Here is a 23,758-nt window from a genome sequence, read left to right on the forward strand (position 1 = left end):
TCCTGGAGTCAGCGTTTATACCGTAACCATCATCGATCAAATAGATTAGCTATCTACTGTTGCATTACTGGTTTAGTGGGAGCTTGCTGTGCGCGGGTTGACAACAGGGGCTGGGCTTTAAAAGGGACTTCACTGGCTTGAAAGCAGTTTGAGATTTTCTCAGATATGGAGGGGCGTTAGAGCAACGCAAGTCTCAATTCTGGTGCTGATTGGGTGTTAAGGGTGGGAGTGGATGGGAGTTTGGGCTCTCGTGGGGGAGGGTCTGTGTTAAGTTCCAGAGGGTCTTCTGTCCTGACAGAGATCATTGTGAAGTGAAGGGGTTTAGGGTTTGATTACAGAGGGACGGTGCTGGTCTCTGTATTTAGTGTGAGGGAAGGGAGTGTAGTCGTTAGCAGTTCAAGGTAGAGATAATAGGCACTGCAGATGCTGGAGAATCTGAGATAACAAGGTGGAGAGCTGGATGAACACAGCAGGCCAAGCAGCATTAGAGGAGCAGGAAAGCTGACGTTTCGGGTCTAGACCCTTCTTCAGAAAAATGTCAGCTTTCCTGCTCCTCTGATGCTGCTTTCCCTGCTGTGTTCATCCAGCTCTACACCGTGCTATCTCAGCAGTTCAAGGTAACCAGGTTACAGCTGCCCCAGTAAAGAATTGACTTTAAGTGAATTTCTGCAGACAGATAAGGAGTGTCTTCGTGTGGGAGCTTGGTTCTCCAGCTCTCTGCAAAATTCTAAAGTGCTGAGTCCACTCCTTGAGGAGAGTAAGGGCCGATATTACACAAATTCAGCCAGAGAGGTACAGTGAGAATGCAGTAGGGGAAGCAGCCAGCTCAACTCTGCAGGGGGTGGAGTGGCGTGGGGTGGGGTGAGGGGGGAGGTTTTCACATTTACCTCGCCTGGTGTACACAGACCCTGTCCCCACATACATGGATCTTTGGTCCATCCCAGATTCCTAATGCTATTTACCTGATCCCACATTTCGGAACTAGGAAAGGGAAAACATTGCATTTCTGTGGCGCCTTTAACATAAAAGATTTTGCAGCTTAGAAAAAGGCCTTTCGGCCCACTACGTTCATGCTTGTCATCAAAGATTCATCCCCTCCTCCCACTGTGTGAGGCATTTTGAAAATTCCTTCAGGGACGTAGGCACAGCTGACAGGCCCAGTATGTACTGCCCTTTGCTGAAGAACTGGTCCAGGCCATTTCAGAGGGCAGTTAATAGTCACCCACATTGCTGTGGGTCTGGAGTTACAGGTAGACCAGACCAGGTAAGAACGGCAGTTTCCTTTCCCTAAAGGATGTTAGAAACCCTGATGGGGTTTTATGTAAGTGGTCACACTTCAGTTAATTAAAGACTTTTTTTATTTGCCATGGTGGGATTTGAACCCAGAGTGTCACCCCTTTACCACAAAATCAATCAGATAACAGATGCTGGAGATGTTAGCGACATGAGGTGACAAAAAGCTTGTTAAAAAGTTTAGAGCCATGGAAGTGGGGAATGGGCGGGGGGCTACCATTGACTGACTATGTACCCTGTGTCATGTGTGTTGTGGGACTTGTATGGTAAGGCGATTGTCACTGTATATTGTTTATGTCCTGCATTGGGTTAGAGAAGATTATAGAGACAGTAAAGGATGAACAAGGCAGTGTCTGAGCACATGAAGAGGCCAATCAATCCCCTGATTCTAATCTACAATTCTTTTGGATCGTAGTTAATGAGTACCTGAACCGCTATCACTTTTAATATTTTTACACACCTCCCTTCTCCTCCACAACACCCCCCCCCCCCTGCCCACAAGATGCCTCTTTGGAAGGTTGCAGGGGGAGTACAGATTTCCACTTCCCTTTTTGTGAAGAAGTGCATCCTGACCTCACCCCGACTGATCTCAAACTGTGGCACGATTTGACAGGCCTGTGCTCGTAAAATACTGTCATTTTCCTCAGGCCCGTGGTTTGAATCTGCAGCCAGGGTTCTGGATCGTCACTGTCACCACACGGTTTCTGCTCATCTCCCTGTGTGAAGGAGAGCCGAGAAGGGACATGGCTTTGATGAAGCATCTGGTTATATGTGGAAGATGGTCATGCTCCTCCTTGGAACAGGCTACCTCAACAAACTCAATGTTTTGAAAGCTTCTGACACATTAAATATGGAGAACCATTTAGAGAAGGGAGGAGGTTGATAATGAGAGCAGCAGTGGGCCATTCAGCCTTTTGAACTTGCCCCACCATTCAATACGGTCATGGCCGACCGTCCAATGCAGTCTGCTGTTCCCACTTTTGTCCCCACGTTCTTAGATCCCTTTAGTTCCAAGAACTAAGCCTAAGTCCTGCTTAAAGTTGTTCAATGTTTTGGACTGTCTTTAAGCTTCTGGTTTCTGTTCGTATTCCTAAAACTATTCAAAATGGTACTGGATCATGGCAACAGTTGAAAAAGCTTTTCACTGTCTTCTGCTATTTTTTTCACTGTGAAAATAAAATGGTTCGTTTATTCATTCACTCAATCAACCATTTTCTGTAAGAATTCCACAGGCTCACCACTCTCTGGGTGAAGAAATTTCTCCTTATCTCAGTCCTAAATTGTATCATTAGATCAAGCTTCTGGTCTTCCTGCTCATCAGAAACATCTTTCCTGCATTTGCACTGTCTAGCCCAGTTGGACTTTTATCAGTTTTTAAAGAAATCCTGCTCCACTTAGTTTTGCAGAAGGGTCACTAGGCTTGAAATATTAACTCTGTTTCACTTTCCACAGAAGCTGTCCAACCTGCTGAGTTTCTCTGTGTTTGCTCCATACAGAGAGATACACATAGTATGTGCTTATACCAAAGAGGATACCCAATGTTGTGGATGTTGCCTGGACTGGAGAGTTTATTGTGAAGGTGTATTGGTTTGGTTTGAGCTTGGAAGTTGAGGGGTGATTTAATTGAGGTGATGAAATGATGAGAGGTCTCAGTGGAGTGGATGTGGCAGGACTGCAGATCTTAGATTTAATCCATTGGTTGTGGGATCACTTAGACCTGTCTATCACTTGCTGTTTCTGCTGTTTGGCATGCAGGTAGTCCTGTTTGGTGGCTTCACCAGGTTGGTACCTCATCGTCAGGTATGCCTGGTGCCCCTCCTGGCATGCCCCCCCCTGCACTCCATTGAACCAGGGTCGATCCCCTGGCCTGATGGTAATGGTTGAGTGGGGGATATGCCGGCCATGAGGTTACAGATTGTGCTGGAGTACAATTCTGCTGAAGTTGATGGCCCACAGCGCCTCATGGAGGCCCAGTTTTGAGCTGCTAGATCTGTGTGAAGTCTGTCCCATTTAGCACAGTGATAGTGCCACACAACACGATGGAGGTTAATCTCAATGTGAAGGTGGGACTTTGTCTCCACAAGGACTGTGCGATGGTCACTCTCACCGATAATGTCATGGACAGATGCAACTGCAGCTGGCAGATTGATAAGGATGAGGTCAAGTATGTTTTTCCCTCTTATTGGTTCCCTCACCACCTGCCGCAGATCCAGTTTAGCAGCTCTGTCCTTTAGGACCCAACCAGCTCGATCAGTAGAACTGCTTCCGGGCCACTCTTGGTGATGGACATTGAAATCCCCCACCCAGAGTACACTCTGTGCCCTTGTCATCCTCAGTGCTTCCTCTGAGTGTTGTTCAACACTGAGGAGTACGGATTCATCAGCTGATGGAGGACGGTATGTGGTAACCAGCAGGAGGTTTCCTTGTCCATGTTTAACCTGAAGCCATGAGACTTCATGAGGTCTGGAGACAATGTTGAGGACTCCCAGAGCAACACCCTCCCGACTGTATACCACTGTGCCACCCCCTCTGCTGGGTCTGTCCTGCCAGTGGGACAGATATATCCAGGAGCAGTGATGGTGCTGAATGGGGCATTGTCTGTAAGGTATGGTTCTGTGAGTATGACTATGTCAGGCTGTTTCTCTCCCAGTTTTGGCACTAGACCCCAGATGTCAGTGAGGAGGACTTTGCAGGGTCAACAGGGCTGTTTCTGCCGTTGTCTTTTGCAGTGCCAAGGTCGCTGCCGGGTGATCCATCAGGTTTCATTTCTTTGAGACTTTGTAGCAACCGCTAAAACCGAGCAGCTTGCTGGGCCTTTTCAGAGGGCAGTTGAGAGTCAACCACATTCCTGTGGGTCTGGAGTTACATGTCGGCCAGACCAGGTGAGGATGGCAGATTTCCTTCCCTGAAGTACATTAGTGAACCAGATGGGCTTTTTTCCTAACAATTGACAATAGGTTCATGAGCTTCAATAGATTCTTATATTGTTGCTGATATAATTATGCAGATTTTGTTGTTATTGTTTATCCTCTGGCAGGGTTCGAACCCAGTTTCCCCAGAACACTAACTGAGTTTCAGGATTATAGTCTAGCAATAACACTGCTCGCCCATTACCTCTCCAACGCCACCTCCTCCTCCCTCCCCCACCCTTTCTCAGTGTATGTCTGTCTATTCCATCTGTCTGCGTGTGTGTTGAAAAGCCTGGATGAACGCGATCGCATGGACGGAAAGTTGTCTGACCAGCATGGGGTGGGGTTGCGGGGGGAGAGAGGGCGAAAGCGAGAGATCTGCGAAGTGGAGAAGACAAGAGAGGGAAGCACAAAGCAGTGACATGAGGCTCCCATCCAGAGTGAGACCGAATCCAGGGGTGGGGGTAAAGGCAGTGAGCTGGCGGAGAGGGTGGGGATGGCCCTGGGCGGATGCAGACTGCTGGGGGGAGTGAACCGAGAGAGAGAGAGAGAGTCCACCCACTGTCAATGACGCACCGAGCTCCCAGCCTGGGCTCACTGTCTCAGTCTCCTGGCTCGGGCTGATCGGCAGCGGGAGGCTGACAGGGACATGCACGTTGGAGAGAGAATCAACTCTGGGAGTTGGCGGTCTCTGAGTTGATAGAATTGTGTTTTTCTTTTGAACATGCAAAGCCCCAAGCCTCCCGTATAGCCATGGAGCGGGCTTGCAGGAAGTGCCGCGTCTTCTACATCAGTCATTGCCCACGTTGAGTTTTGAGGAAGAAGAAAACCCCCCAGAAAGGTCCCAGCTGCGACGGAGAGGGAGAGGGACTCCGGAGCAGCAGATGAGCCTGTCCGGGAGCTACGGGCTCCTTCCTGCGGGAGAGAGAGTCCCCAGACTGGGCTGCAGCAACGGATCTCCCCGCTCTGTGAACCGGCCCATTGACATAGTACACAAGCGAAGACGGTAATGCGTTCCCAGGCTGTTTCCTTTATCCTTTGCCCCGTTTCTCTCTGTGCCTTACCTCACGGGCGGTTTGCAGAAGGGGAATTGCATGGGGTTTTATTTGAGGTGGGGGGGGGGGACAGTGAGGTTATTGTGTGTGGGTCAGTGAAGTGGTGGAGTGGAACGTGGAGAAGTCTCACTTGGATCTCTGTGGACACAAGAACAGAAAGTTGCTGGAAAAGCTGTCAGCAGGCCTGGCAACACCTGTGGAGGGCAATCAGAGTTAACGTTTCGGGTCCTCAGAAACTTGTTTACAGCATCCGCAGTTTTTATTTATTTAAGATTTCTGTAGCTTTCCTGATTCCTCTATCTCCAGGTGGTAAAGTTCTTTGAAAAGTGTGGTCTGTATTTGAAATGCAAAAGCCAATTTGCTCACACACAAAAAAAATTACACAGGTATCTATAGGCCAGAGATAGTGGGAACTGCAGATGCTGGAGAATCCGAGATAACAAGGTGTAGAGCTGGATGAACACAGCAGGCCCAGCAGCATCAGAGGAGCAGGAAGGCTGACGTTTCAGGCCTAGACCCTTCATATTTCTGATGAAGGGTCCAGGCCCAAAACGTCAGTCTTCCTGCTCCTAAGATGCTGCTTGGCCTGCTGTGTTCATCCAGCTCCACACTTTGTTAACGAGAGGCCAGTTAGCTTAATGTCTGGCATTGGGATTAGAAACTGAATAGGCCAGGGGTATTTTCCCTGGAGAGCCAGAGGTTGGGGGTGACCTTATAGAAGTTTATCAAATCATGAGGGGCATGGATAGGGTTAATAGTCAAGGTATTTTCCCAGGGTAGGGGAATCCAAAACTAGAGGGGCATAGCTTTAAGGTGAGAGGAGAAAGACTTAAAAGGGACCCAAGGGGCAACCTTTACACACAGAGGGTGGTGTGTGTATGGAATGAGCTGCCAGAGGAAGTGGTGGGGGCTGGTACAATTACAGCATTTAAAAGGCATCTGGATGGGTACATGAATAGGAAGGGTTTAGAGGGATATGGGCCAAACACTCAAAAATGGGATTATGTTTATATGATTGGCATGGACAACTTGGACCGAAGGTTCTGTTTCCATGGTGTATATCTCTATAACTGTATGTCAGAGCCTATTATAAAGGATACAATGGAGATCATTTAAAAATACATGATATGATCAAACAGAGTCAGAATGGCTTCATGAGGGGTGGTCATTGGCTGACACATTTCCTGGAATTCTTTAAGGAGGTAACAAACAGGATGGATAAGGGGGAAGCTGTGGATGCAATGTATTTGGATTTTCAAAAGACTCTTTTGATGGCACGGTGGCTCAGTGCTTAGCACTGCAGCCTCACAGTGCCAGGGACCCGGGTTCGATTCCTGCCTCGGGCAACTGCCTGTGCGGAGTTTGCACATTCTCCCCGTGTCTGCGTGGCTTTCCTTCGGGTGCTCTGGTTTCCTCCCACAGTCCAAAGATGTGCAGGCCAGGTGGATTGGCCATGCTAAATTGCCCATAGTGTTCAGGGATGTGTGCGTTTATAGGGGGATGGGTCTGGGTGGGATGCTCCAAGGGTCGGTGTGGACTTGTTGGGCCAAAGGGCCTGTTCCCACACTGTAGAGACTGTGATTCATGATTCATCACTTGATAAGGTACCACACATGAGGCAATTTAAGAGCCCATTGGTGTTGGAAGGTATATGGTCCCATGGATAGAAAATTGATTAGATAATAGAAGACAGATATCTTGTGATAAGAAGGACATTTTCACGATGAAGATGTAGTTAGTGGAAACCCACAGGAATCAGTGCTATGGTCACAGCTGTTTACAATATATATTAAGAACTTGGATGAGGGAAGTGAATGTCCTAAAGCCTAGTTAGTAACTGACACAAAAATAGGTGGCCAGGATGTGGAGGTGCCAGTGATGGACTGGGGTGGACAAGGTCAGAAATCACATGACACCAAGTTATAGTCCAACAGGTTTATTTGAAAACTCAAGCTGCTCCAAAAGCTGTTGGACTATAACCTGGTGATGTGTGACTTCTGACAAAATTAGGTGGGAAAGCAGGTGGTGAGGATGACACAAAGCGTTTACGGAGGGATATAAGCAGGTTATGTAAGAGGGCAAAGAATTGGCAGATGGAACAAAATACAGGAAAATGAGAGGTTGGCCAGAAGGATGGGGAGGTGAATAAGATTTAAATGGAGATTAAACCGCAGAAAGTAGCTGCAGTACAAAAGGTTAGGGGAGTGCTTGTGCTTAAATCACAAAAAGTTACTGTCCAAGTTCAGCAGGTAATTGGGAATACACATGCCATGTTGCCATTTGTTTCAAAGTGAATGGAATATAAAATGGGGAATTCCTGCTGAAAATAAACTGTGCCTGAGTTAGGCAATAGCTGGAATACTGTGAACAGATTTGGTCCTCATACCTAACAAAAGGTATACTACCCCTTTTTGAGGCAGCCCACAGAAGGTTCACTCAGTCGATCCTGACTGTAGAGGAGATGTTGACTAGGTTCAGCCTGTTCTCATTGGAGTTTAGGAGAATGAGAAGTGACTTTATTGAAAGATTCTGAGGGGGCTTGACGGGGGAAGTTGCAGAAAAGTTGTTTCCCTTTGTGGAAGATGACCAGAGGGTATAATCTCAGAATGAGGGGTCACCCATTTAGGACAAAGTTGAGAAGGAATTTCTTCTCTCTGAGGATAGTAAGTCTGTACAATTCTTTACGACAGAGGGCTTTTGAGGCTGGGTTGTTAAGTATATTCAAGGCTGAGATAGACATTTTTAATTGGTGATGGGAATCAAGGGGTATGGAGAAAAGACAGGAAAGTGAAGTTGAGGATTATCAGATTAGCCATGATCCCATTGAATGATGGAGCAGACTAATCAATGGTCAGAATAGCCTACTCCTGCTCCTACATCTTATGGCCTTATTCCACAGACAGCCATGTGATAATGACATGATAGTCTCTTAGTGTGATGTTGTTGAGGGTAAATATTGACCAAGACAGCAGGGGATCTCCCAGCTCACCTCTGGCCAGTTGGGATCTTGTTAGTCTAATGGCCCACAGAGATTGGGGTTTGGAGTGGAAGAGGTGAACGAGGCTTTGGGGCCAGGAGGGTGGTGAAAGGATAATGCTTAAACAGAAGGTGAGAGAGGGGGAGGCAGTATCGTGGTTCTTGCCCTCAATCAGAGATGAGTTCCAGTTTCTATTGTTGCGTTGCTCCCTCTCACATCTGTTGGCTGGTAACAGCTTTGTAAAGTCCATTGTACACACAATTGCTGTTGTACCATTCTTGCTGCCTTTCCCTTCCCTTTTCATTTTGCCCCCTCCTACCCTCCCTCTTCCCTCAGGCATTTTTCCCCTGCCCCTGCTTGTCTCACGATGTCCCCTCTGTACTCTTCTTCTTTCCTCTTCCACCCTCTCTCTTCTCATCTTCTGTCCCCTTTCTGTCAGCTACCAGCTCCATTCCCGACTTCCGTGAATCCTCCCTGTAAATTCTCCGAAAGGCCTTGCATTTAGTCCGAAATAGCTATCTTCCATTTTATACACTAATCTAACTTACAGTTTCGTAGTCAAACTTAAGGGGTTCTTGTGTTGCAGTGGTAATGCCCCTGCCTCTGAGCTAGGAGGCCCAGGGTTCAAGTCCATTTGCTCTAGAGGTGTGTTATAACATCACTGAATGTGTTGATTTGAGAGTTGTCTGTAATCACCCTTAGCCAGGATGAAACCTTTGAACAGAATATATCTGCAAATGTGTTGAGAATTACATGATAATCACGTTGAAGATTATTGGTTGGACTGCAAGTGAGCAGTGTCTTAACCTCTGGCTTCTGGAAGCTACATGTATTCAGACTGGGGCCCTGAATTCTGTGAATAAAGGAACCTGTCCAGAAATTAATTGTATGTGTTTCAATTCAGCAAAAACTTTGGGAACAACAGTTCCCCAGTTCAGTCCCGATGGCAACACTTCAACTAATGAGAGTTGACTGGCCAACCAATCTGCATCCTTTTCTGAAGCAATGTAAATTGTTGTTTCCTGTGAAATTTAGCATTCTTGTGTCTTCCCTGATGAGTGTAAGGTGAAAAGCTTCAGTAGCAGGTGTCTTTCTTTCAGCAAAACTCAAAATTCTGTGCAACCAAGCAACTATAAGAGGTGACATAACAAGGTGTAGAGCTGGCTGAACACAGCTGGCCAAGCAGCATCTTAGGAGCAGGAAAGCTGACGTTTCGGGCCTAGATCCTTCTTCAAAAAGCGAAGGGTCTAGGCCTGAAACGTCAGCTTTCCTACTCCTCTGCTGCTTAGCCTGCTGTGTTCATCCAGCTCTACACCTTGTTATCTCAGATTCTCCAGCATCTGCAGTTCCTACTATCTCTCAGCTACAAGGAGCGTCCATGATTTACAAACACCCATACTTACAAACACTTGTACTTCAGAGCGCGCATGGTTTGATTTGATTTATTGTCACGTGTACCTAAGTACAGTGAAAAGCTTTGTTTACCGAGCATTACGAACAAGTACTTACAGATCATAGATAACACAGTGTGGAGCTGGAGGAACACCGTGTTGTCTCTGACTCCAGCATTGGCAGTTTTTAGTACCTCCACACAGATCTCAGAGTGTTTAGCTGGAGCAAGGCACACAAGGTTACAGCTGTGCAGGAGGTATGTTAAAGCAAGACCCAACATTAGATTTGAAGTTAGAGAGTTCCATTCAGAAGTCTAATAACAGCAGGGAGGAAGCAGTTATTGAACATGTAGGTGCGTGTGCAAGCTCCTGTACCTTCTGCCTGATTGAAAAGGTTTGGAAGAGCGTATTACCAGGGTGGGAGGGTCTTCGGTTTTGGCAACCTTTCTGCAGCAATTCACAAATGCGGTCCCATACAGGGGTGTGATGTAAACGTTTCCTGTATTTATAAACGACTGCTTTACATTGTCCTACACTGTGTTCCAACTTGTGTACAAATCCAAAACCAGAGGTCAGAGATTTAAGGTGAGAGGGGAAAGATATAAAAGGGACCTAGGGGGCAACTTTTTCATGCAGAGTGTGGTGTATGCAGGTAGTTCTGCTATAACGTGTGTACTGTTAACGCGAATTGGATGTAATGTGATTGATGAATAGTGGATGCTGTTTGGATAATGTGAACTTTCACTGCACAGTATAGCGATTTTCTTCTGCGATTTCCCTATAATGCAAGTTTCTATAGCATAACGTCGCACAAAAATGCAACTATAGCGTTATAGGAGACGTACCTGTGTGTGGAACGAGGTGCCAGAGGAATTGCTGGAGGCTGGTACAATGACAACATTTAAAAGGCATCTGGATGGGTGTATGAATAGAAAGAGTTTAGAGGGATATGGGCCAAATGATGGCAAACGGGACTAGAATTGTACAGGATATCTGGTTGGCATGGATGAGTTGAACCAAAGGGCCTGTTTCTGTGCTGTATGTCTCTCTGACTCTAAATCGCCTTGTGAACAGTCTCTGGGACAATCCTGTTCACAGCCTGGATTAATGTTGACAGAAGTTAGGGAGGAGATGGCAGAGGCATCATTGCATAGACATATAACAAACCTGATTAGGGAAGGGAATTTTACCAGAGACTGGCAGACAGCTAATGTCATTCCTATAATTTAAAAAAAAAAGGAGTTGGAAAATCCCAGGAAACTTTAGACCAATTAACTTAATGTCTGTGGTAGGAAAGATTACAGGAGCTTTACTCAAAACATTGCTTGGTGACACAGAACCTAAACATTAAAGTCCGATCTTTTCATCTTGCACTCATCATGCAAGAAACACAACTTAGAAAGAAAATAACAATTTATATGATATGAGATTAGGGTATTAATTGGTTGGGAAACAGTTGAGATGGAGAGGCACCAGCTACTGCTGACTGTCTCAGTGAGCAAAGTCAACATCATCTGTGCTCCTAAGATGCTGCTTGGCCTGCTGTGTTCATCCAGCTCCACACTTTGTTATCTTGGATTCTCCAGCATCTGCAGTTCCCATTGTCCCTGATCATCGCTGGTGGTTTCTCTCAGATGAGGATGACTCTCTTCCACTCTCCGGGTGAGTCTGTAGGTGGCTGTACAGACCCACGCTACTGCAGCCTCTGTTACTGTTGGGGCAGAAGGGGGTCACAGGAAGGGGTGAGTGAGACATTGTGGCAGTGCACTCCTTTTGCTGTTTTCGCCTGGCATCTACTTTTTCCTGGAGGCAAGTCTCGAGGCGCGTGACACCTTCCCACTTTGGATGATCCTGGGCCAGTGATTCCCAGGCGTCTGTGGGAATGCTGCACTTCACCAGTGAGCCCTTGAGGGTATCGCTGAAACAGTTCCTCTGTCCACCTGGGACTTGCCTGCTGTTTTGAAGTTGGGAGTAGAGCATCTCCTTGGGGAGACTCGTGCCAGTCATGCGGACTGTGTGCCCAGCCCATTGTAGTAGATTAAGGGGTGGTTAGTGCCTCTGTGCTGGGGATGTTGGCTTGGGCAAGGACACTGGTGTTGATGCGCTGGCCTTCTCAGTGGGTTCTCAGTATTTTGCACAGACAGCATTAGGGCTACTTCTCCAGTGTCTTGCAGTGTCGGCTGTAGACAGTCCGCATCTCAGAGCCATATAGGAGGGAGGGAACCACCTAAGCTCTCTCTACCATGATCTTGGTGTTGGACCAGTTCAAAGACAAGCCAACTCTGAATGGTTAAGGTATTGCAGTGAGGATTCAGTAGGGATTGGCTAACTCCAAAGGCTTTCTTGGCAGTATAGTTAGTGCACCTTTAACAGTTCCTGCAGCGTCTCCATGCCAATCGTAGTCCAGCCAATCAGCACTCGGGTCTCATGCAGGAATGATTTTACTTCCTGAAGTTGGGTTTCTAGCATTTCAATCCTGATGATGGAGGTTAAAAAAAACCTAGACTTTATACCTCTTTCCAGCAATGTTTACCCAAAGGTGCAACACCTAGAAACTGGAAATATAATAAAGTGGATTTGAAATCGGTAGGCCATGTTTCAGTAACGTCTGTGAGAGCAGAGAAGATAGAGGAGGGTAACTCTTTTTGTGGGATGTGGGTGTCCCATCCCTATCTGCAACCAGGAGTCACCGGCATGTGATGCAAGACAACATGTAGGCCGGACCAGGTGAGGATGGCAGATTTCCTTCCCTGAAGGACATTAGTGAACTGGAAGGGTTTTTACAGCAATCCTCAATGCTTACATGGCTTTTAATTCCAGATTATTATTGAATTAAAATTTCACCATTTGCCATGGTGGGAATTTGAGCATATATCTCCAAAGCCTTAGCTTGGGGTTGTAGCCCCTCCACTAATCATAGTAATATAGTCAGTCTCCAGTATTTGGATTTTCAAAGACCCCTGATATGGTGCCACCTATTAGCGTCATGCCAACTGTCAATGCAAGTTGGGTTAGAAGACAAATTACAGAATGAGCAGCAAATAGATTGCGAAACCTGATGATACTGTGACATAAACAGGAAGTGCTGGAGAAACTGAGCAGGTCTGTGGGGAGAGAAAGCAGAGTTAACATTTCAGGTCCAGTGACCTTTCTCCCAAGTTGCAGCACAGTTGAGCATGCGGGGGTTCATTTCGTTAGCCAGAATAAAGGGCACACAATCTCCTTGGAAAATAAGGATCAAAATATTATCAAGGCTTCAGAGGGCCTCAAGGTCAGGAGACACAAGTCAGTGAGACTGTAAAATGTGGCACAGTGACTCAGTGGTTAACACTGCTGCCTCACAGCCCCAGAGCCTTAGGTTCGATTCCAGCCTCAGGCGACTCTGTGTGGAGTTTGCACATTCTCCCCGTGCCTGCATGGGTTTCCTCCGGGTGCTCCAGTTTCCTCCCACAGCCCAAAGATATGCGGGTTAGGTGGATTGGCCGTGGGAAATGCACAGTTACAGGGATAGGGTTGGGGGGGGCGGGGTTGAGTCTAGGTGGGTTGCTTGTTGGAGAGTCTGTGTGAACTTGTTGGACTGAGTGGCCTGCTTCCACGCTGTAGGGTTTCTCTTTTAAAAAAAACAGTGATGGCATTCATTCCAAGGGAGTGAGAGAATCGAAAAGAAACCACGTTACAATTGTATTGATATTTGATTAGACCATAAATGGAATAATGCCATCAGTCCTGGGCTCCACATTTAGTCCAAAAAGGTATTAAAGCTCTGGAGAATATACTAAAACCAATTTCCAAAGTTAATTCCAGACTGTGAGGTTATAAGTTTTGGTCACATTAAACAGGTTGGGGCACTTTGCTCTAGCAAAACCTGAATGGTGGCATGATAATGGTTTTAAGGAATACAAAATGATAAGATTGACCATTTGAACAGGATAGGTAAGGAAGAATATACTTCTTGTGGGGAGATTTCTGAACTGGGACCCTTTGTTGTAAGATGGTCACTGTAGGTAAAATAATAAATAGATGAGACATGCAGGAGAAAATTCCTCGCCCAGAAAGTTGTACGAATGTGGGTCTCTTAAGGGAAGTTGAATAAATATGCGAGAGAGAGGAAAAGGGATAATATGTTTGGCTGAGATAGTGAAGGAAGGGAAGTAGCTCATGTCGAGCATAACTTCTTGCAAAGAACAGTTCGGCAGAAAATGTGCAGTGCCTCCGATGTAATCCTATATAAATATCAATGTCCTCTTGTTCTAGAGCCTTCTACCAGCCTGTTTCCATCTCCTCTGTCCCACCCAGAGATAATTTGAAACATCTTTATCAAAGGGATTGTGGCATTCCTAACAAATACCTTCATTGAAATGAGATACAACTGTCCTCTAATTTGTAACTGATTGCCAGTCTAGTTCCAGGACGCCACGTGCCAATTTGTGTTCAAAGATTTTTATTCAGTATCCAACCCCATCCTGTCCCAGCCATGGGAGTGTTTAATGGAGACAATGTAGCTGCGCTCTGTATCTCAACCCATACTGTACCTGTCCTGGGAGTATTTAATGGAGACAATGCAGCTGCACTCTGTATCTAACTCCATACTGTACCTGTCCTGGGAGTATTTAATGGGGGACAGAGCACAGAGAAAACTTTACCTTCTGTCTAATCCTGTGCTGTCACTGTCCTGCAGGTGTTTGATGGGGGCACTGTTGAGGGGCTTTACTTTCAGTTCAAATGAGTAGAGAGAGCTTTACTCTGCATCCAACCCTGCGTGTCCATGTCCTGGGAGTGTTTGATGGAACAGTGTAGAGGGAGACGGTAAGGACTGTAGATGCTGGAAGCCAGAGTCTATAGGTGCGAGGCTGGAAAAGCACAACAGGTCAGGCAGCGTCTGAGGAACAGTAAAGTCAATGTTTGGGCCGAAACCCTTTACCAGGATGAGGGAGGGGGAGGGAAGCCCAGAAATAAATAGAGGGAGAGGTGTGGGGCTGGGGGAAGGGTAGGAGGGATAGTGATAGGTGGAGGTGCAGGTCGGGGGTTATTGTGATTTGGTCATTGGGAGGGTGAAATGTGTACATGAATAGGAAAATAGACAGGTCAGGTCAGGTCAGGGAGCTGATCATAAGTGGGGAGTTCCTGGAGCAAAGGGGAAAGAACAGAGTTAGAGTTGATGTGGAGGAGATGAGCTTGGTGGAACAGGAACAGGCAGAGACAATAGATCAACCAGGCTAGTTGACTTTATGTATTTTGGGTAGGAGATAGACACAGGAAGTGCAGGGTTGGGGAACTCCCTACCTACAACCCATGCCCTCCACCTTTTCCAAATCTTCCAATTCCCCAGTCCCCAACACCTCATCTTCGCCATGGACGCTTAGTCCCTGTACACCTCCGTACCCCATGGAGGGCCTAAAAGCCCTCTGCTTCTTCCTCTCCTGTAGGCCTACCTAGTCCCCCTCCACCAACACTCTCATTTGTTTGGAGGACCTGGTCCTCCCCCTCAACAATTTCTCCTTTGATTCCTCCCACTTCCTACAAACCAAAGCGGGTGGCCATGGGCACCCGCATGGGCCCGAGCTATGCCAGCCTCGTAGGATATGTGGGACAGACCCTCTTCTGCTGCTACACCGGCCGTATACCCCACCTCTTCCTCCGATACATTGAACTGCTTCGGAGTGACCTCTTGCTCCCATGAGGAGCTTAAACAGTTCATCAACTTCACCAACACCTTCCACCACACCTTCAAATTCACCGGGACCATTTCTGACACCTCCCTCCCCTTCATGGACCTCTCCACCCCCATCTTTGGAAACCACTCACCACCAACATCCATTTCAAACTCACTGACTCCCACAACTACCTCAACTACATCACCTCTCACCCACTGTCCTGCAAAAATTCTATTCCCTCTTGCCAATTCCTCCACCTCCATTGCATCTGCTCCCAGGATGAGGCATTCTGCTCCAGGACTTCCTGGATATCCTCTTACTTTTGTGTCTGTAGTTCCCCCTTCTCTGTTATTGAGGATGATCTCAACTGTATCTCCCCCATTTCTCACGCTTCTGCCCTCAAACCCCCTCTCCCCAACAACAATAAGGAGAGAGTCCCCTTAGTCCTCACGTACCACCCCACCAACCTCCGAATACAACACATCATCTTCCGACATTTCTGCTACCTACAATCAGACCCCACCACCAAAGCGGTATTTACCTCCAGATCACTGTCTGCTTAACACAGGGACCATTCACTCCGTGATTCCCTCATCAGCTCCACACTCCCCACGAACCCCTCCACCACACCTGGCAGCTTTCCCTGCAACTGCAGGAGGTGCTACACCTACCCCTGCCCCTCCCCCTTCACCTCCGTCCCAGGCCCCAAACAATCCTTCCAAATCTGGCAGAGATTCACCTGCATTTCATCTAATCTGATCTACTGTATCCATTGCTCCCGATGTGGTCCCCTCCATATCAGGGAGACCAAACGCAGACTTGGGGACCGGTTCATGGAGCATCTGCGCTCTACCCATGCACTGACCAACCCAGCCTTCCGATTGCCATCCTTTTTAATTCCCACCCCCCCCCCCCCCTAACTCCATGGTGACATGCCCATCCTTGGTCTCCTCCACTGTCAGAGTGAGGCCAAACATAAACTACAATAACCCCCTACCTGCATGCACCTATCTCCACCCCACCCACCCTCCCCCGAGCCCCACACCCCTCCCGCTATCTGTTTCTGGACTGTCCTTCCCCTCCCCAGTCCTGAGGGTTTAGACTTCCCTGCACCTCGGATGCTGTCTGATCTGCTGTGCTTTCATAGTATAGAGACAGCTTTACTTTCATTTCAAAAGAGCAGAGGGAGTAGAAAACGGTGAAACTTGGGAGGCTACGGAGGGTGCCGGGCGGGCGGTGTCCTGTCCAATTTAGTGAGCATGACGCAATAGTTTAGAAAGAGTTTATACGTGAACAGTTTAATTTTGCCCTGCCCTAGCATGGGTGATCGGTATGAAGTGATTATAAACTGTCTGGAGGGTTAACAAGGAAGCACAGTGCTGTCAGTGTTCTGTCATTAGTGAACGCTGTGTCAGTTTGTCTCCTTGGAGACTGTGTGCGCACAGACGGATGTTGTTAGTGACGTCAGTCACCACCGTTTGAACATGAACAGCCAATGTTGAGAGGGGAGGGGGAAGAGTCTGTGCCACCCATCAGTGGAACTGTGACATCTTAAACACATCTGCTGTTACAATCTACCTGACTGTAACTTAAAATTTCTTTCTCCGGAAGTTGTAGTATGCCGTTGCTGAGGTTTATGAGGGATCTCTGGTGTGGCACATGGTTTTTTTCCCCTTTATTCACACGTGGGATTAGGGTGTCTCTGGCTAGGCCAACATTTATTACACAGAGGGCGGTTACAAGTCAGCCACATTGCTGTGAGTCTGGAGTCACATGTAGGCCAGACCAGATAAGGATGGCAGTTTCCTCCCCTAAAGGACGTTTAGCGAACCAGGTGGATTTTTTCCAACAATCGACAATGGATTCACGATCATCACTAGATTCCTAATTCCAGATGTTTTATCGAATTCAAATTCCACCATCTGCCATGGGCTAGATTCAAACCCAGCTCCCCAGAACATTATCTGGGTCTCTGGATTAACGGTCCAGCGATAATACCACTAGGTTATCACTTCCCTTTTCTTTGTAAGCTGCTATTTGTCCCCTGCAAACTGCCAATAGTCTTGTGTGCTATTTGACTGTGGAGGGAATCATGTCTGCTTCTTCGGTCTCTGAATATCACAGATTCACCCCTACAGTATGGAAGCAATCCATTCCACCCATCAAGTCCACACCGAGCATTCAAAGAGCATCCCACCCTAATCCCCTCCCCTCCCACCCTATCCCTGTAACCCTGCATTTCCCATGGCCAGTCCACCTTCCCCTGTACGTCTTTGGTCCGTGGGTGGAAACCCACGCAGACACGGGGAGAATGTGCAAACTCCACACACGTCATCCGGAATCCGGAAATGAACTCGGGTCCATAGTGCTGTGAGGTAATGGTGCTAGCCACTGTGCTGCCCCTAAACACGATTGAACAATGGAGTTCTGGCTACTGCCCCCCTCCCTCAGGGCAATGAGGCGAACTGCTTTATAGCTCACTGTCAGATAGGTTCCATTTCATAGACCTTACTGCCTCATGAGCCTGACTCATTCCTTAATTACCATCTCCTGTTCTGTATGTCCTTATTCCGATGTAATATACCCCCTTCAACTCCATGTTATCATATAATCATGTGAAATCCCAAAGGCTTTACACCTATGGTCTATATAAATGTTAGTCTATTATGGTATTGTTTGTTAATCTGTATCCAACATTTCAACTTCCCAACAATTCACCAGGATGTTGCCTGGGATGGAGTATTTCAGCTATGAAGAGAGGCTGGACACACTCAGGTTGTTTCCTTTGGAGTTGAGAAGGCTGAGGTGTATAAGATTGAGTGGCTAGGACAGGGTGGAGAGAAAGCAGCTCTTCCCCTTAGCTGGAAGATCGAGAACAAGGGGGCACTTCTAAAACTGAAAGATGGCAGGTTCGGTGGGTGGTGGGGGTCTGGAATGCACTGCCTGGGAGGGTGGTTGGGGTGGGAAACCTCACAATCTTTTTAAAAAAAAAACATGAATGAGCCACTTGGAGTGTGGTAACATTCAGGGTCTAATGCAGGAAATTGAGACCAGTGGAGATGGTAGTGCGTTTTTGATGATATGGATTTTCAATTGGCCAAGGGGCCTCTTCCATATTGTATGGTTCTCTAAACTCTCTCCACCACCAGCAACCTCCCCACACAACACGCAGACCCACCACCCCCCATGTTGATCATAGCTGACCTTCTGACTCAGCCCCAATCCAGCCAGCTCTCCAAACCGCTTGATTTCGACAGTGGTTTGAAATGTACCTCCGTCTTTGATATGCTTAACCACGAGAAGATCCAGGACTCTCAAAAGTTAAGAATTCCAAACATTTGTAATTCTGAGAGAAAAAAAAGTTCCTCCTCATCTCAGTCTTAAATAATTGGGTCTGTGTTCTGATGTTAGTCCTTGCCCACCCAGGGGTGTGGGGAAACACCCTGCCAGGTCCCTCCAGATCCTTGGGTGTTGGAATGAGATTACATCCTGCTCTCCCTCCCTTCAGACAGTGATCTTAACAAATGCCTTTTTGAAATCAAAGTGCATTCCACTGACTGGTTATCCCTGCGAGTTACTTTCTTAAATAAACTTTCACAAATTTATCAAATATAATTTCCCTCTCTGTAACACCATGTTGACTTTGTTGGATCATATGTGACATTAGAATTGCATTGTTAAGAAATCTTTAACTGTATTCTAGCATTGTGGTGATAGTTCCAGAGTTCGAATCCCATGTGGCAGGTGGTAACGTTTGAAGTCAACTGGGGGAAAACATTTGAAATTTTAAAAGTTGTCGATTGTTATCGATACCCATCTGGTTCACTAATGTCCTTTAGGGAAGGGAACTGCCATCCTTACCTGGTCTGGTCTGCGTGTGACTCCAGACCCACAGCAATGTGGTTGTTTCTTAACTGCCCTCTGGGCAATTAAGGATGGGCAGTAAATGCTGGCCTAGCCAGCGATGCCCTCATCCCGTGAACAAATACCAAAAAACGTTTAAGATGGTGATGGCAGGCTAACTGGAACAGGCAGGGGTTTAGAGTGTGGGTGAAACAGTCAGAAGATGTGGCGGAGGTACAGAATGAACACCTTCCCATAATCAAGCTGCTTCAAACACTAAAGTTGCTAGTGAGTTTTGAGAAGATTTGTAGCTCACGTTACGTTTCTGGATGTGAGTTTGAGCTGAGCTGGAAGGTTAGTTTTCAGACATTTCGTCACCATTCTAGGTAACAACATCAGTGAGACCCGGTGAAGCGCTAGTGAAACTAAAGTTGCTGTGGTTAAAATGTGACACAGAGAGTAGGACTGTGACACTTGGAAGGATTGCTAATCAATTTAAAGATCTAAGCTAAAGAAAGAAAGTACAAAGGATAATAAAATGTGAAGCTGGATGAACACAGCAGGCCAAGCAGCATCTCAGGAGCACAAAAGCTGATGTTTCGGGCCTAGACCCTTCATCAGAGAGGGGGATGGGGAGAGGATTCTGAAATAAATAGGGAGAGAGGGGGAGGCGGACCGAAGATGGAGAGAAAAGAAGATAGGTGGAGAGGAGAGTATAGGTGGGGAGGTAGGGAGGGGATAGGTCAGTCCAGGGAAGACAGACAGGTAAGAGATTACAAGAGAGTTGCAGTGGGAGAGAGGTTCCCTGAGGTTGGTCCGGATGGAGGAGGGTAACTTCTTCAGGTTAGGCATCCCTGGAAGAGGCTTCGCAGTGAGGTTAAAATTGTATAAGAGATAATGGGAACTGCAGATGCTGGAGAATCCAAGATAATAAACTGTGAAGCTGGATGAACACAGCAGGCCAAGGCCCGAAACGTCAGCTTTTTGTGCTCCTGAGATGCTGCTTGGCCTGCTGTGTTCATCCAGCTTCACACTTTGTTATCTTGAAATCTCCAGCAAAGTACAAAGGAAGTTCTTTTTTAAAAAAAAGAGGCAGGAAGAGAGATCATGAGAATAGATAGTGGTGATTGTAAAAGGAAACATGGCCTTTCATGATGGTATAAAGTGTAAAAGCATAAACAAAGGAAGTGTAGAGTCAAGTTGTGTTGAGACAGAGTGCCTGGCTAGTCTGCTTGATGAATAAACCCATCTGCCTTCTCTAGAGAGCAGGCTGCTGTCAATACAGCAGGATAGGAAATGATGCTGGCAATATTGGATGAGATAAAAATAGATGAAGAACATGTACTTAAATGGTTGGCAGTGTTTAAAATAGAAAGATGGTCTGATCCAGGTGCCTTGCATTGTAAGTTTGGAGTCTTTGAGACTTTTCAGCATGAAGGCCAACCCTTCAGTCCAACTCGTCCATGTTGACCAGATATCATCCTAAATAAATCTAGTCCCATTTTGCCAGAATTTGACACGTACCCCTCTAAACCCTTCCTACCCAAGTACCCATCCAGATGCCTTTTAAATGTTGTAATTGTACCAGCCTCCAGCACTTCCTCTGGCAGCTCGTTCCATACACGCACCACCCTCTGTGTGAAAAAGTTGCCCCTTAGGTCCCTTTTAAATCTTTCCCCTCTCACCTTAACCCATGCCCTCTAGTTTTGGACTCCCAAATCTAATGGAAAAGACCTTGACTATTCACCCTATCCATGCCCCTCATGATTTTCTAATCCTCTATAAGGTCACCCCTCAGCCTCTGACTCTCCAAGGAAAATAGCCCCAGCCTATTCAGCCTCTCCCTGTAGCTCAAACCCTCCAACCCTGGCAATATCCTTGTAAATCTTCTCCGAACCCGTTCATGTTTCACAACATCCTTATTAATGCAGGGTTGTCAAAGAATTTCATTTAAACTTTTTTGAAAATGTGTTTCCGATTTCACTCTGAACAGCCTGAACTCCTTAATTTTCAGAGAAGGTGCTTGTCTTATCACGGGATTGTGGTAATGTCACGGGATTAGTAACCCAGAGGCCTCAGGTTAACCTTGGGGAACGTGGGTTCAAATCCCAACATGGTGTTTGGTGGAATTTAAATGCAATGAAAACAAAACCTGTATCGGAAGCAAGTCTCAGTGACTGTGTTTATGAAACTATCATCAATTGTTGTAAAAATCCATCTGGCTCACCGATATCTTTCACGGAAGGAAATCTGCCATCCTTACCTGGTCTGGTTTGCATGTGACTTTAGAACCACAGCAATGGGGTTGACTCTTTAACTGCCCTCTGAAATAGCCCTAGCAAGCTACTTTGATCAAGGGGCAATTAGGAATGGGCAGCAAAAGTTACTCTGCCAGTGACAGTTACATCCCCCGAATGAACTCGGAAATAACCCTCCACCAATTGGGATACCATGGGAATTTGTGGGAACCACATTTTCAGATCAATATTAAAGAGTTGGAGGGGGTATAGAGGAGATTAATCAGAATGTTAGTTTGCACAAAAATCTTTGGAAAGCATTTATATGTATAAAATAACATGTATATCTACAGCACTCCTAATGCCATCAATCATCACGAGGTGCTTTGTAGCAGGGTTGCTATGCAAAGTGAGTGCTGAGCCAAATTAAGCAAATGTGGGGCAGATTGTCAAAATCTTGGTTAAGGTGGGGTTTTAGACAGTGTCTGAAAAGAGGGAAGCAAGGTGGCAAGGTTTATGGAGGGCATTTCCCAAAGCTCGGGACCTTGGCACTGCCACCAAGGGTGGTAAACCGGGCAGGCGGGACTAATTTAGTTTGGGATTATGGTCAGCATGGACTGGTTGGACCGAAGGGTCTGTTTCCAAGCTGGATGACATGATCCAAGTGCGAGAGACCAGAACTGGAAGAGTGCAGATGTTGGGAGTTGTGGGACTGAAGCAGGTTATAAGAAAAGATAGACCATGGAAGAACGAGAAGCCATTGAGTACGGTTAAGGTTCTTGATTATCAAGGGTTACGGGGAGAAAGGGGGACAATGGGATTGAGGAATTTAGCAGCCATGATTGAGTCTGCTTTGCCATTCAATGGGCCAAATTGCCAAATTTCTGCTCCTGTGTCTTATGGAGAAAACAGTGGGTGAGAATTTTAAAACTAAGGTGTTTCACTTCTGTGGGCTAGTATCGGTTACGGATTTTGGGGGTGAAAAATGATGTACTGAACTTCCCATTGACTCCTCAGGCACTGACACCACTCACCTTGCTGAGGTTAGGATTGAGCTGAGGTATCTGCTCCACACTCACACCCCTGTCATTCCATCCTGAGCAGCTTCGACGTTGAGAATGGCCTGTCTCCTGGACGCAGCCCACTTGATCCTCAGACCAGTCCCAGCTCAGGGCTTGTGCTGCAGGCAAACTTCAGCCACACTCAGCGGCGGGAATCCTTCCTGTACCGTTCCGACAGCGACTACGACCTCTCTCCGAAGAATGTGTCCCGGAACTCCTCCATCGCCAGTGACATGTGAGTGATGTTCACTTTTACACCTTTCTGTGCGGTTAATGCTTGAATTGGTTTCCCCAAGTAGCCTGTGGGGGGGGCATGGGGGAGGGCACGATGCTGTGTGAATGGTGATGGAGTTAGTGAGTTTCCACAGGGTGGAGGGAAGGAGCGGAAACTCGACGCTGACCATCAAAGTCAGGGATCCTGATAGGATTGCCAGTTCTTGGTGAAAGCATCTTCCTAGAGGTTTTGTCATGACTTCCTGTCTCCAATTGCCCCACCCTCAGACTCTGACCTTTGTTCTGTCTTTTTGGCACTCCCCCCACCGACCTCCCATCCCCAACAAAGGCATTTAACTGAAGCAAATGAAAGAATTTTTTTGGTGAGACCTGATGGGTTTTCTCCTGGGTGTTGCACATCGCAGGATTGAAGATGCCAATCTCCAAATGCTGGAGGCCCAGGCCACCACAGGCTGTTGATTTGTAAGAAATGTGGCATGGTCAATGGGGAGAGATAGGAATTAACTAACTGTCTTGAAATGATCTTTGTCCTCTCCTCTGGCCGGTTACCAGGAGTATCTATCTCAAGGCTCACCCAAGATCTGCCCTAGCTTCCCGGTTCTCCGAGCCAGTCCTTGCCCTGACGATGGGAAAGTAAGTGAGATTGGTTACTTGGACGCCAGTCTGTCCACCTTTATCACAATGTACTAACCACGAGGTGAAACTTCCCAGAGTATCGGTGTGTGAGACCAGGGTGAGAGTGGGCGCAGCAAAACAGAACAAGGCTTTCACTGCAGGGTAATGTTTGACACCCATTGGAGCTGTTTTTGGGGTAATGTGCCCAGAGGTTAGAGCAACACTACAGTCAACACTGGTATTTCATCGTAGACACACAGCACATCATGCAGAGCACATGATACTCCATAGACACAAGATACTTTGCACCTGACAGACACCCAGCACATTAACCCAACGATTCATTGAGCAGTGAGAAGTTATTGGGTAAACATTCATCCAGCAGTGTGGGTGTCCCTCTCCTGTATCCTGTGTCTTGCTGTACAATTGGTAGACGTGTGGACTGTCTGGAATCAGACATGCTGTCTCCCATTGTTAGATACTCAACAC

The 23,758-nt window shown here is 46.9% G+C and overlaps 1 protein-coding gene across 6 annotated transcripts in view; it reads left to right on the top strand.

Annotated features, from left to right (window-relative positions):
* LOC125465965 (cAMP-specific 3',5'-cyclic phosphodiesterase 4C-like) overlaps nt 1-23,758 on the top strand; it is a 340,991-nt gene that overhangs the window by 255,278 nt on the left and 61,955 nt on the right. For 3 of the 6 annotated variants that reach the window (XM_059638435.1, XM_059638437.1, XM_048560011.2), the window contains 2 exons: nt 22,464-22,655; nt 23,207-23,287. In XM_059638435.1, the coding sequence (XP_059494418.1) occupies nt 22,464-22,655; nt 23,207-23,287 (273 nt within the window). Of the gene's footprint in view, nt 1-4,784; nt 5,209-22,463; nt 22,656-23,206; nt 23,288-23,758 lie in introns of those variants that run through there. The other 3 variants (XM_059638436.1, XM_059638438.1, XM_048560010.2) reach the window with 2 other exon arrangements.

This window comes from Stegostoma tigrinum, chromosome 30, assembly GCF_030684315.1.
Source record: "Stegostoma tigrinum isolate sSteTig4 chromosome 30, sSteTig4.hap1, whole genome shotgun sequence".
Lineage (NCBI taxonomy): Eukaryota > Metazoa > Chordata > Chondrichthyes > Orectolobiformes > Stegostomatidae > Stegostoma > Stegostoma tigrinum.